Here is a 14,606-nt window from a genome sequence, read left to right on the forward strand (position 1 = left end):
GTGTTATTCTATAAAAAGAGCCATCATTATGAAGTGTTTCTGGATGTTTCATCTGGATTTATTGTATTCAAAAAAGCTCAGTGATACCAATGCAAGTAATGACAGAAAGGAGACGTTGTATCTGATTATACATCTTGTATACTGAATTAGAACAATTAGGAGATTAAAAGTGAGCTGCTGAACTACTCTTACGAGATCTCCCATGTCTTCGAGCTTCTCTGTGATGACAAAGCATCTGTAGGAAGGGGAGGAATTCCACAGGGTAGACAGGTTCGGAGCAGGTGGGTTGTTAGCCCACACGAGAAAAGATAGGGCACTGCTTTGAGGGGTCACTCTTCTGCACCACATCATAGTCACAGCTTTCCTTGTTGAAAACGACTTTACAGTTCACTTTGTCAAAACCAATAGGAGTATGAAAGCTGTCATTGGCAAAGAGAAAGCAAATGTTAGACTGAGAGTAATAAAAGATTCAATACTTCAGTGGTTCAGTGACTACAGCTTGAACTACTGCTAAGTGAGATACCTCTGAAACTATGCCTAAGACCAGCCTAGCTAGCTTGAGTGCCACACAGCTACAGCTTCCAGGGCCTCAAATGATGCCTTGCTGCACTGCGCTATGTTTGATGCACCAGTATGCTCAGCACTAGCATAGGGATTTCTAGCACAGCACTCCACAGTATGACATAAGCATGGTCTCAGCATGTTTTACCTCTTTTCCATTAATTTTTCATTATTGCCGGTTTGCTTAGAATGTGGTAGATGTTTCCTGACAGACTGTGACCTGAGCAAAGGTGATGATCATAATAAAGCCATTTATACCCTCACTTTCCCTGCTAAGAAAAGACTTAACTGCAGTGTAAGAGGGGTTCACAAGTTGCTCAAAATTAAAGGCGATCACCAACTGGATGTATCTGGAAGGGCCTGTGTCCACTCCCATGCTCACAGTCAGCAGAAAGTGAGCTAAGGTAAACACAGCCAAGGATCCAAATGATCAAGAGCTATATGTGGCTTGCACTAGCTCTGTGACAAGGGTAAGGAAAGGCTCTCTTGTGCCCTTAGAAACTCATTTATTCCCAGCAAATGGAAAGCTGTGATCTGCCTATGGGCAACCATGCTATCAAGAAGTTCAAACTTACAGGGAGCAGCAACGCATTGCATCCTGGCTGCAGCTGCATCTAAAGCAATTATCTGTCCTAGCGATGTCTCCAAAGGGATACAGTTTTCCATCCAGGATACAGCCTGCATAAGACAGCAGCAAAAGAAAATATGTTCTTTAAGCCTCCACATAAAGATTGAAAAGTTTAAAAATTATGATTGCAAGTTTTCTGAAAGTGTTTTTCTTGGCAATAGTAAAGTAGAAGTAATTTTGTTTTCCAGGTTATTACTTGGACTATTTTTGAGAGCCTGAACTTGTTTCTTTTTCACTTGTTAGAGACAGTTTCAGTGTGACAGATTTGGAGTGAAAGTGAGCAACCAAACACCCAGGTCTGCCACCATACTTTATTCAGAACTACTCTCAACTGCAGCATCAGCTCTGTGTGCTGGAATAGCAATAGCAACCCACCACCAATAGCAATAATATTGCAATCACACTCAGTCCAGGGGAAGACTTTGTTTTCCCCTACTTTTGGAAACTTGGTGCTGGAACCTCCTATTCACGGCTTTCCAACATCTCTTCCCCCCTGCCCCCCCCCCCCCCCCCGCCCTTGTATTTTGAGCCCTTCCTGGCAGCTCCGCATAGAGCTGAGCTACCACAGAACAATGAAGTGAGAGGACCTTCCCTGTTCTTACCTTTGTCTGCCTCCTCTGCCTTGTTTATTTTAGAAAAGCAGTATGCATCACCCAGTGTCACTACGATGCCCATTGCAGCAAGGAAAGCCAGAAAGCTCTTCTGTAAAAGAGACACAGAGCCCATGGCATGAATTTAATTCCACTTTGATTATCTTTGTTTTCAAAAGCTAAGTCAGTGAACCTGAAGCAAAAATTAGAGATAACCTTATGTGTACATGAAGATGTTGGAAAAGGGCATTCCAGATATTTCACTGCATTGATGACTTTTTCCTTTAGAAGGGAAGAGATAAGATGATATGACATAAATGTGTCAGCAGCATCACTCTCTGCCAAAGTCCAATCTCTAGAAACTGCAAAAAGCTTCAATAGTATTATACACTTGAAAGCCCTGTCAGACTCTTACTAGTACTTTATTTATTGTCTTTGAGTCAGATTTAGCTATTTCTCCAGCAAATCAGTCTGTATAGCATCCCATTGCTTCACTTTTAGGTACAGCGATTTCTACAAATTTGGCAGCGGAGTGGACGTCCCACACCTAATTATATTCCAGCAAATTTTTTGAAATAGGTGGCTGGGTAGAGAATAGAGACTCAAATTAGTGTCTTAGAGCAGAATTCCAGTGCTGTATCATCTGCTTAGCAGCACATGAGCCATCTTGTCAAACCATGGGTGCACAGGTCTGGACATGTCACAGTATACTCTTCCTTTTGCCTAGCAGTGGCAACAGCTAAACATCTCTAAGAGCTCTTCAGAGATGTCTGCTGGGACCTGCTTAACAACCAGGACTTTTTTTTAAAAAGCCTGCATAATGTTGTGATGCTGTTTATACTGGGGTAGAGGAACTGGAGAAGCGTGAGAGAGCACAGGGTTATTTTGATGGGTTGCTCAAACTGGGTAACTTAAGCCAAAGGTTTAAGAATGGCCAGAGACTGAGAAGTAGTAGAGGTAGTTACTTAAATTTTCTTGATAGCACTTGCAGATTAACATGAAAGGATTATAAAATGAGTAGATGTTTCCAAGTTACTCTTCTGAACTCCAGAGGCGGTTGCTACTTGAAACTGGGGTTTAAAACAGCAGTGAGAGGCTTTGTTTTTAGGCAGCTCTGCTGTCTACCTTGGGTTACGTGAATCATGAATGTCAAAAGACACTGAAAGGTCCTGAACCTTAGGGAGATGGTGAGTCAAGGGAAATCTCCTCTGTCTGCTGTGGAAAACACTTGCTATTTTAATCCTTGATGTGCTGCTTTCTTACACAGCTGAGGGACATTTATAGGTAGTGAAAGGGAGGAGGTGGGTCTATGGAGTGGTCAGAGAAGGGTGTAATGCTTAATTTCCATAGTGGTTCTATGATTTGGAGATCCTGAGGCTTTGGGGTAGAATAGAACCAGTTGCCATGCTGAGGACCATAGCCAGAATAAGAAGTTAAGAAGAAAGGCTGAAACTCTTAAACTGTGCTATTCTGTGGTGCCTGGCCAAAGGAAAATTGTCTAGGCAACTCCTGTTCCGTGAAGTTGTAGGATGTAACATTGCAGCTGGTTTCTGCTGAGGCTCCATGTACATTTGGCATGGATCTGTGGGGCTGTCTGTGCTGTGCAGCTATCCGGGGCTTTGAGAGCTCAGGCAATCGTGGCTTTCCACAGAGGATCTCAACATGCTTGGGATACTGCTTGCTATATATTAGTCATCCATCCTGAGTTTGGTGGTGGGTTTCCTCCAAACTGGTTCAGGTGTTTGCAACAGCACAGGCCAGTTCTACCAGAGGTCTTACTGCTGTCACCCATGTTTTTATAAAAAAGACTAAAATCTTTCTTTTGCTATGATGGGCTGTCCTCTGTGAATGTTTTATCCTGTGTTTGCTCCAACATTTGTCCTTATCTTGCTATTCCTAGAAATGCCAGTTAGATGAACTTGGGCACGCTCCTCTCTCTAAAGACCAAAGATCTGGACCATCCACTGAACCTAACAGAAACAGAAGGGGAAGTCTGTGCTGCCAAATTGCTGTCTGAAGTGGCCTTACACTGTAACAATCAAAGGAGACATCAGCTAAGCAACAGTTAGCAGTAAAGGGCCCACATTAAGTAGGCAGAGCACAGAGGATATCAAACAGGTAAGAAAGCATGGGCAGAAAGAGTGTCCTTTATTAGAAATGGCAGAGTATTACTGTTACACTGATGCTGAGGGCTTTTCATTAAACATCAGAGTTGTGTTGTTCTGGGCTGTCTGTGAGCAAGGCACTTCAAGGAATCTTTTTTTTTTTTTTTTTTTTTGCATGTTTGCTCTCTTAAAAAGGGGATGCCACCAGTCATCTTGCAGAACAGAATCTTCCAAACTAGATTTAATGGCCTTTAAAAGTGGGTGAATTAATGTGGAATGAGATACCAGATCACTTTGTTCGCCTAAGTCTCGTCTGAGTATAAGACAAGGCCTCAGGAAATCTTAGGTAGAGAAATAAGTAGTTGATAATTTCTCCCTTTATGAATCTACATGTATTACAGAAAATACTGTCTCTTCTGTAAAACTTTGCCATTCCTGAGAATCTCAGAAAAGGTAGTAATTGATGTCTCTACCTTTGGGGATTATGAGAACATAAATTAGAGGAAAACTGGGCCATAAGGCTTTGCCTGTCTATTTAGCATTATCTAACTGTTGATTCAGATTCTGCAAATACATTTGGAGGCTTGAAGAGCTGAAACAGGACACAACTTGACAGATCAAAAGAAAAATGCCAACAAAATACACTGTGTATTACACTTCTAATTCTAAAGCGGCTATATTTTAAACTGTATTTCACATCTATAAGTTTTGAAAGCACGGTCCTAAATGTTTACAAAATTCTCAATATTTTCACAAACATTTCTGAGAAAAGGATAACAGCAAATGAAAGACCAGCAAGTTTCTTGCAAAGAATTACAAAGCAAAGACCAAAATTCACAGTAATCTTCATAAAGGTGTCTGTCTGTCTTTGCATCTTGCAGTTTTTAATAGAATACATCCACACTTAAAAATATATAATTAGGTGATTCTCTTAAATATCCTTCTTTTGCAGTTTTAAAGCAAATCACTATCTGTATCCTCCTTTTAAAAAAATTCTAAACCTTTGACTTACCATTGTGGAATGCATGGCTTCCAAAAAGCTCCAAGTCTCCAGAAGAACTCTGCAAGTGCTTTATGTGGAATCTGAGAGCAAATATTTTATGGTGCCTTTATGTTGAGCAATTCAAGTCTAGGAAAAAAAAAGCTGACTCAACTCAAATGCAGTTATGTTGAAATTTATGAAGAAATCACTGAAATTCTGCCAGCTGGCAATGTGAAAATGTTTGATTCTGTAGAGCACTGACCTGGGTAAAAGGTTGAACCTGGAACTTCGTATTCCTTGGAAGAATTTTGATTAGAAGAAATGCCTTTCTGATGAAATACAAGTATCGATAGCTGTGCTGCAGGCAGTATTTTACGGTTAGGTGATTTTTAGCTGTGGCAGAAATGCATGCTGACCATTTCTGGAACCAGTGGGCTGGAATGTGCTTTAGAGTAGGGAAATAGGTATTAATAGCTTTAGGGAGCTTTTGCCAGATCTTTGCATAATCATGTTTAATGCTGTGGTGTGCACTGTAAGATAACTGAAGGTACTTGGCCATTACCAGTATTAAAACCTCTTAACATTCAGATCTTGGTCAAAGTTGGATCACATTACAATATTTCTCTTTCTCCTCAACTAAAATAAGGATTTCCTCTCAAATCAAAAGCCTGCTGTTGCTCCTGTGGGACTGTTCAGGCTTTGACCTGAACTGTGATAGAGTATGTGATCACTGTTACATGTGCGAAATACTTTCACAAGCAGTGATAAATTTCAGAGTGCCGATCAAATACTCTGCTTTCTCTTGCTCCTGCAACCTCTTTTTAAAATGAAGTAACAGACTGTGGCCGTACCTATGTTTCAAAAAGAAATACTTTGCTACAGATGCTGGCAAGCAGTTTGAAACTCATTCCTGTGGGAGATTTATCACCAGCTACAGGAAATTTGGCATGTAAGTTTAAGATTACCTTTAGAATCTCTGGACAAATAAATCCAATAAAATTTGACAGTACTACAAGCTAAATAATTTGGGGCTTTTTTTTTTTTTGGTCATTCATTTCCTTCTATGCACTATGTATTTCTGAGTACTAATACTTTAAGAATTCATCAGGAGCAAAAATAAATAAATAAAAAATTAAGTAAACCACATGACATAATTCATGACCACCTTGGAGGAAATGCTGAAGTGGAAGTCTGTGCAGGTTTGATAATCCTTTAGTAAGAAATACATAATTCATGAAAAGTTACTAAGCATTCAATTTTACAGACTATACACCTGACTTTTTTTTTTGTTCTGATAGAATCACTACATGTTTTAAAACTTTCATTTCATTAAAATCATGTTTATGTCATTGAGAAAATTCAATAAATTTCCCTTCTCACCCTTTGCTTCTGGCATACTAGATAGTAGTACTTTACCATCAAAATCTTCCTCTTGTCTGTGCTTACAGAGTGTCAAGTCATCTTATAACTTCTCTCATGTGAGTACAGTGGTTTTAGTCTTCAGTTGTGCAGCACAGATTTCCTTTCATTCCTGTAACCCATTTCTGAACAGTCTCCAATCTGACAGTATCTCATTTCAAATCTGAGTATAGAAGAATGTATGAAAGCTTGTAGGTGTTGTGGAAATGACCCCAGATACTATGAAGGACATAATGCCTTTCCTGTGTATACATCCAGGGATCACATCTGCTGCCTTAAGTACCATAATTTTCTAGATACAAAATATTTGCTTTCCATCTCTAAATTCTTCTCAGGGGCACTGCTGTTAATATAGATTTTATGTTTTACAGAGTTTTAAAACTATTCCTACAAAATTTAAAAAAAAATCTCTAAAGCATGGATTTCACCATCAAGGCGATCAGACTTAGTCATTATTTGTCACATTAAGCATTGTTTGCAAATCCTATCAGCAATGATTTTATATTTTCTCCAAGATCACTTGATATAAGGATGTCATACAAGTTTAGAGAAACTCTAGACGATGTGCACCAACCTATGGCTTGCATCAGTTTTACAGCATTGCCGTCCCTTCACCTACCATGTCCAGGCTTTGCTATCCCCAGGTCACCCTGGGCTTGACAGGAAATTTTATGCCAGTTCTTTTGTGGTTTTTCATAGAGAGCTCAAAGCAAGACTGTTTTTTGCTTTCAAAGCACTTGTTAGGCAGAACACCTTATTCTTCTGCCAATGAGTTCTTGCTGAAGATGCTGGAGCCCTGCCAGCTGCGCTGCTGATTGTCTGCTGGTAGGCTGACATTCCTCTAAGTGCCTTTGAACCTCCTGCCTCAGGACATGCAGATCTTACTTTAAAATAATTCAGTCTCTTCCTAAAGTCTTAGATCCATCTACTTCTCCATTGCTTTTTTAATACACTTTCTTTGGAGAATGATTGCTTCCATGGCACTGCATTAATTTGCTTTTCACCAGTTGTCACATAGCATGAAGACAGACAAAACTGCCTGACAAGCCCTCCTGTGAAAAGTGTATCATCCTTGTGATCACCTCAGCCATTTCTGGTCATTTGCATTATTCCTATGAAGTTGATAGTTGGGTTATGACAACACACAGCATTGAAGGTCTGCCTTCTCTGAATGCCAGACTACTAAAAAGCAGAACACTTGTTTAAGGCTTTGTTGGTAGGACAGCTGCTAAGGATTTCATACTCAGACCTTTCCTAGTTTCCTTGTTGAATGCTGCTAAACATGTCTGGTCTCTTTCAGCTTATCAGAAAGAGTCTTCTCTGAAGTGTTGACACCTGGAGAAATCTTTCAAAAGGTTATCCTGTTCAGCCTTTATGGTATTACTTTTGTACTGGTTAGAAGTACTTGTATAGGACCTTCTAAAAGGCAGGTTGATTTGGGGTGATGGAAAGGAAGGCGATGCCATTTACCCTTGTCCTGTCCCCACAGTCCTGCTTCATGACCCACCAGCAATTTGCAGCTCACAGTAATCTGTTGTTACCAGGCTGTATGTCAAGGGTGTTTTTAGAGCTAGAGAGAGAAAAGCCTCATTCCTCCGGTTTCATTTCCAGGCTATTTAAAAATCTTCTAGTTAAATGGATGTAAAACCTACCAGATGCTCTTCCTTTATTTTAAGTGTAGTAAACTTTATGTCAATTTAAACATAATAATAGGTTTAAGTAGGAGTTTGGTAATAGTTTAAGTAAATTCCCTCTCAGCTAAAGATAAACTGCTAGAGAGATTCCTTTTAAGTGCAACTAAATGTTTTTGCACTGGCTTAAATAAACTAATTTAAATTCATTACTGTTAAGGAACTCTGGAGTATAAGCAAGAGTTTAGAATAATGTTCTTGGAGAGAAACACCATATTATACCCTGCTAGACTAGATTTGCCACTGTTGTGGTCAGGAGAGGCCACTTCTGCATATCAGGATTGATGTATACTCTGCAGCAGCAGTCCATCTGCAGCAATTAAAGTCATGATCCTTTAATAGATTTAGAGGCAATGTTGCTCTTCCAGGAATGAATTCTCTGAGCATGAATAAGTTTACACAGGACATAGCAAGAATTTTTTTGCATGCTTCTAGAACTGCCCCACAGCTTTATTCCCTTTGTAGCTGCCTTCAGCTGTTCATCTAAGCATGTATAATTCTGATGTATCCAGTTTCACATAAAAAGGAATATGCTTTTCTTTTCTTTTTAAATGTAAAGTTCACGTTTAACCACACCAAGCTGAGTGGTGTGGTTGATACTCTAGAGGGAAGGGATGTCATCCAGAGGGATCTTAACAGGCTTGAGAGCTGGGCCCATGCAAACCTTATAAAGTTCAACAAGGCCAAGTGTAAGGTGTCCTGCACCTGAGTTAAAGTAATCCCAAATGTGGATACAGGCTGGGCAATGATTGGATTGAGAGCAGCCCTGCAGAAAAGGACTTGGGGGTATTTGTGGATGAAAAACTGAATATGAGCTGGCAATGTGCACTAGCAGCCCAGAAAGCCAATTGCATCCTGGGTTGCGTCAAAAAAAGTGTGGCCAGCAGGTTGAGGGAGATGACTCTCCTCAGGTCTCATGACACCCCACCTGGAGTGCCGTGTCCAGCTCTGGGGTTCCCAGCTTAAGAAAGACATGGACCTGCTCAAGCAAGTCCAGAGGAGGGCCATGAAGATGATCAAGGGGCTGGAGCACATCTCATGTGAAGACAGGCTGAGAGAGTTGGGGTTGTTTAGCCTAGAGAAAAGAAGGCTCCGTGGAAACCTTATAGCACCTTCCAGTACCTAAAGAGGCCTACAGGAAAGCTGGAGAGGGACTGTTCACAAGGGCAGATAGGACAAGGGGTGACGGCCTTAAGCTGAAGGAGGGTAGATTTCAATTAGATATCAGGAGGAAATTCTTCACTATGAGGGTGGTGAGGCACTGGAACAGGTTGCCCAGAGAGGTTGTGGATGCCCCATCCCTGGAAGTGTTTAAGGGCAGGCTGGATGGGGCTTTGAGCAACCTGGTCTAGTGGAGGGTTTAGTAGGTTTGAAGCCTACTGAGAAAATCTGGAAAACTCCCATTAATTTCTGCAGCCTTCAGATGAGATCTTAGGGCTTGGATCAAGCAAAAAGCACTGAATATATCCTTAGCTTTAGCCATGTGGGTAGTTCCATTGTTTCTAGTGGAGCCACTCCTTGTTCTCAAGCACACGCTTGGTGAAAGGCTTTGCTATATATAACATAAGTTCACAGTCATCCTGGCTCTGTGTTGCTTTATCAGCTATGATATATGAATTGATAGATGAAGTTCAATTTCTTGATCTGTTTACAAAAGTGGGAGGGTAGCACTATTCACTAGTCCTGTGAATGTTTCAAAGTATTGCTGAAGACTGAAGTAGAAAACCATGGGTCTGTGGTTCAGGAGCTTTTTTATTTTTTCATTCTGATACTGACTTGATGCATTACTTCAGGTGGCTCCCTTAAGTGTGTCAGAGATTCAAGTTTCAGAGCTTATTACCTGATTGTGGAGGACCGCAGAACCCAGAGACGGAACCCAAAAGTTACCTTTCCCCATTCCTCACACAGTAAGCATTCCTACCCCACACCAAGGGAGCTCCAGGGTAATGGCCATCCTCCATGATTTTACCATGAGAGATGAGCTTTTGGGATCAAAGAAGGATCAAACCCATGTGAGGGAAACCATGAGCCAACAGAGTCATGTGTGTCCAAGTCCACGTTCCTTTAGAGAATTAGCAGTTCTGCTCTGGATTTTTTTTTTCTCCTCCTTTAGGATTTCTAGTTACCCAAACTGAGTTTATCAGCCTGGTTATTTTTTTTCCTGCTTGCACAACAACTTATTGCAGTAAGTCATTTGACTCAGTACATGGCAGCAAGGTCTTTTAGGTGACATGGGTAATCATAGTGTGTTTATTTCTGACACACAGTTTATAATTAATTATTTTAAAGGAAAAAAATGGTTTTTAATTCCCTGAAATGAATAAATACACTGGTAGGCAAGAGGTGTATTCTGTCATTGCATTAACCAGCAATGAATCTCCAGCAGGAGGGGGCTTCAGGCTCCTATGCCGGTCCAGTGGCAGCACATATTACTAACTTCTACTTGTAGACACTCCTTTCTACACTCTGCACCAGAGACTGAGGCATCTTCACTCTTCACCCCCAAGTCCTTTTGCAGCCCGCAGATAATGCAGGTGCTCGGACTATCTCTTAGAGGCTGGAGAGTTCTGGCAATTGCCGGGCTTGGACAACCACATCTCTCCGTATCTGTACCAAGCCATACAACGCAGTCTGTGCACGAGAACAAGGAGCGGCAGGGAAAATGAAGAACAATGCACAAACTGTGTTGTTCTTTCTTGTGTGATATAGGTTATCTTCGAATTGTAACTTGACTTTTTCTTTTGTTTGCATCCTGTTCTAAAGTTATAAAAACATATTTGCTTTCTGTTAACTATTGGGAAAGCTGACTGTGGTATTCTCTTTCATTTTTTACCTTGTAAATATTTGTGAGTTTAATCAAGTGCTGTGTCTGTTTAAACTTTTGTTAGCGCTTCCAGTGTAAGGCAACAGAAAGCAGTACTTCTGCCAAAGTTTTTACCCATGGGGAAAAAAATTACCCTTGCTAACTATATGGCATATCATTACCCAGATTATCAAGAAGACAGAATTATATTTAGATTTATATTAAATATCATGCTAGAACTCTAAGTCTTTGTCTACTGCAAATTGTAGTTTCTTATGGTCAAAAGCTAATGGGAATTTACTAGCTGCTTCACACAAACAGATTAAAAAAAATAAGTAAGTAAAAGAGAAAAATCAGATCCCCCTAATAATCTTGTATGACAAAGAATATTTCTTGTTATTTCATAAACTGTGTATGTGTGTTAGAAATCATTCTGTCTTTAATAGAGTTGCATATGGCCTAGCAGTGAATGGGGATAGCATACACAATACCTCCTTATAGCTGGCCATGTTGTTTAGCGGGATACTTTCTGGACAAAAAAAAAAATCTACTACTTGGTTTGAGAGCAGTGAGGAGCCACTCCAAATGAAAATGTTTGCTTTTAGCTCTGCAGAAGTTGTGAAGAGATAGTGAGCTGTGATCATACGTAACAAGCAGCCAATACTGTCCTTCAAATTACTTTCAAGGTTGCATCATCTTGCCTTTAGCTTTCTACAGCCATTCTGCAGCTGCTATAAATTCTGTGCAGTCCTATAGGCCTGTGGAAGTTATTGTGGACACCCACTTGAGACCACGTTTGTGGCAAGGAATAGGTGTCACCTTGTGCAAGAGTGTAAATACTGAAATACCTTCTCTGCTTTGCCATTGCTTCTTGTGCTGATATTCACAGACGTTTCTTTGTGGACATACAGAACAAACTTTGAGGCTAACACAACCTATGCTTAATCTGGTGGATTAAGGAGTCCTAGTGTGCTCTTTGGTCTGGATAATTGCAACTGTTTGTAGTACCTCTCCCACCATTTCTTGTCCCCATTCCATGCCTTGGTTTCACAGGAAGGAAACTTAGGGACCTAAGCCAGGAGAAAGCCATCCAGATTGCTATAGCACAGAACCCCTAAGCATGCCAGGATTAGCCACCGCTGCTCAATCCAAACTCTGCTAATTTCATTACTACATTGAGGAGGCAAACTACAGACACATAGTTACATCTGTTTCCCCAACTCAGTTGGGAAATCCCAGAGCCAGCTGCAATTTCAGGCATATCTCTGATGCCAAGTCTGTATGTAAGCAAGATTTCACAGTAGAGCAACAAACTTACATCACTATTGTCTCTAGTTTTAAGTGTTGGTTTATCATAACTAATCAGGGAATTTACAGTCTGGCAGCAGTCTGGGGTAGTAAATTTTTAGACAGGGCTAACAAGCAATTTCAGGATGAGCAGTGGCTTTTTCCACCACAGAGCAACACAGCAGAAAATAGACTGAAGTAGGACCAGGAAGAGAGCCATAAAGGTTTGTTTCCTCTTGCACCATGTCTGCATAACTATAGCATCCCATTAAGCTGTGCTAGTTCCTCTAAACAAACTGGAGGGCAGAGGAGAGCAGCAATTGCAGTATGTGCCATGTTTCTCAAATCTGTCTTGTGCATATTTTACTCAAACCCTTTGTGTCCTGTACTCTGGCCCACCTCTGCAATCCACAGAGGCCTTGCAGTAACCTCTTGACTGCTTGATCCCACCTTAAACACTTCCACTGCAGCCTTTCAGAGTCCCACCAAAAGACCTCTGGCTCATGTCACGCTGCTGCAAATGCACAAGGCTGAGCAGTTGCAAGGGACTGGCAGAATTACAAGGGACACTGGTCCACTGTTAACTTCCGGCCTTGTGGCCATGCAGGAAAGAACTTGTCCCCCAAACTGATTCCAGAAGCACTATGCCCCAGAGCTAAGGCATGCCTGTAAGCGTGGATATCAGAGCTCAGCTCTTCACAGTCTTACATGTTCTGTTTCTTAATATGCAAATTAGTCCCTGATGACATGTGATTTTTGATACCTTTCCCTCCCATGTTCGTTTGGAAAGTTCTGAAAGGAACAGCAAGTGATTTTTCTTGTTGCCATCTCCTCTCTAACCTTTAAATGAACCTGTCTAAATTCCTCTCTGAAAGGAATTTGAGGAGTGAGATGCTTTTTGGGACCCTGACAGTAATGTTTAGGTTGGGACTTCTAGAAAGCGGATTTTTATTGTGCCATTCATGGCCCTCTCTGCTCAGAGACTGGTGTGTGTACCACAAATAAATAATTTCCCCTAAGAGAACATTCAAGTTCCATGTTGCTGTCTATTTTATTTTTTTTCAGTGGAAACTAATCTGCAAGGCTCCCAGACCTGAAGCTGCTTGATGGTAAGACCCTACAATTTTCAGCATCAGTACACATAGAGCATACAGACCTCACATTTTGTAATGCACAAAGTTCTATGCCAATAGAACTTTGCATTATCAACAAAGGACTTTTTGGATTTTATTCCACATTTCAGTGAATATGAAAAGTAACTAAAGGCAAATTTTTTTCTGGTTTTTGGAATGTTGTGGAGGAAGGAACTATGGCAAAATACTAAACACCTTAGAGAATAATTTTAGATTAATCCCATCTGTGTGGTTTTTAACAGTCTTACTCAAGACATTGTTGTGAAACTAGCGTAGGCTAATATTTTTCTACTTGTACTTTGTTAGTTTCTGCTTTATTATCAGTATATTAAAGTTCTTTAAACTCTACTAGGGTTGAAGGTCTGAGCCAGTTCAGTAATGGTATCTTGTTACAGAATCACAGAAAAATAGAATCAAAAGGAGTATGATGATAGTTTGCTTTTAGAAGTTCCTATGTCCCTCATCTACCAATACCTTCAAGTATCTGGATGTAGCCAGTAAAATCAATATATGGAGATCTTGGGCATTTTTTCTTATTTAAATTGAGAACGCAAGAAAGAAGTAAATCACCCAGTGCCCTGGTGCCTCATGAGGTCTTCTGTGGTATCAGTGTGGTCAAGCAATAAATAAATAAACAAACTCCATGTTCTAATACCAAGGGCTGATCTAAATTGGCCATTTCCAATGAATTATTTAGTTACCAACTGGAAGAACAGATTATTTTATTTTCATTTCCTTTCTGGTTAATTCACTTGTAATATAGAACATATGCAATACAGTGATATGACAAGGTTTTATAATCCACTGGAAAAACGTGACTTAGCGAGAAAGTAGGAATTTTGGTGGGTGCTTGATCTTCAAAGGCCCAGGGATAATTGGCTGTGAATCCCAGTTTGACGATTTGTACCATATATTTATTTATGTTAGTGCATATAGCATTTTCTGCTAGCAAATCCTGGAATTCTCGTTTGGGTTTATTAAGAATAATCTAGTTTAAATCAAAGGGGATCTTACCTGACTTGTAAGGTAAGTCTTGCACTTACTTTTGCACTTACTTTTGTACGAAAAATAGGAGGAAGGGGTCCCTCTCTACTTGTAAGACTGGGCACCAGCATACCCGGTTGCAGTGCTCCAGCGGGCAATGCTGCTGTGCTGCAGACGTGTTGCCACGACCCGCTCCTCCTGCCACCCTCGACTTTGTTCCTGGTGTAGAGTAGGGCCCCTCTGCGCACACGACAGTTACAAGTCACGAACGGTCTCTCGGTGAAGGGTGTCAGGCCCTGGAAGCAGATGTGGTGGTGGAAGCCATCTCCCATCTGGTTCTCCGTTCCCCTCGCCTGGGAGATATGGTCCTCACAACCCGCAGAAAGGATGGCGTGGGCATCCCCCACCCAGCTGGGAGCAAGC

General features: G+C 40.8%; 1 protein-coding gene across 2 annotated transcripts; it reads right to left on the reverse strand.

Moving 5' to 3' along the window:
* Positions 1–36: 36 nt before the first annotated feature.
* Positions 37–5,013, reverse strand: LOC129208592 (beta-microseminoprotein-like). 2 transcript variants are annotated; one of them, XM_054831549.1, is made up of 4 exons: positions 4,897–5,013; positions 1,792–1,891; positions 1,137–1,239; positions 37–419 (listed from the first exon to the last, which is right to left on the reverse strand). In XM_054831549.1, exons 1-4 carry the CDS (start codon positions 4,909–4,911, stop codon positions 290–292), a joined length of 348 nt encoding a protein of 115 aa, XP_054687524.1. In that variant the 5' UTR covers positions 4,912–5,013; the 3' UTR covers positions 37–289. The 2 variants fall into 2 exon arrangements, with proteins under 2 accessions (XP_054687524.1, XP_054687523.1); XM_054831548.1 differs by lacking the exon at positions 4,897–5,013 and having other exon boundaries at positions 1,792–1,930.
* Positions 5,014–14,606: the final 9,593 nt, after the last annotated feature.

This window comes from Grus americana, chromosome 7, assembly GCF_028858705.1.
Source record: "Grus americana isolate bGruAme1 chromosome 7, bGruAme1.mat, whole genome shotgun sequence".
Classification (NCBI taxonomy): Eukaryota; Metazoa; Chordata; class Aves; order Gruiformes; family Gruidae; genus Grus; species Grus americana.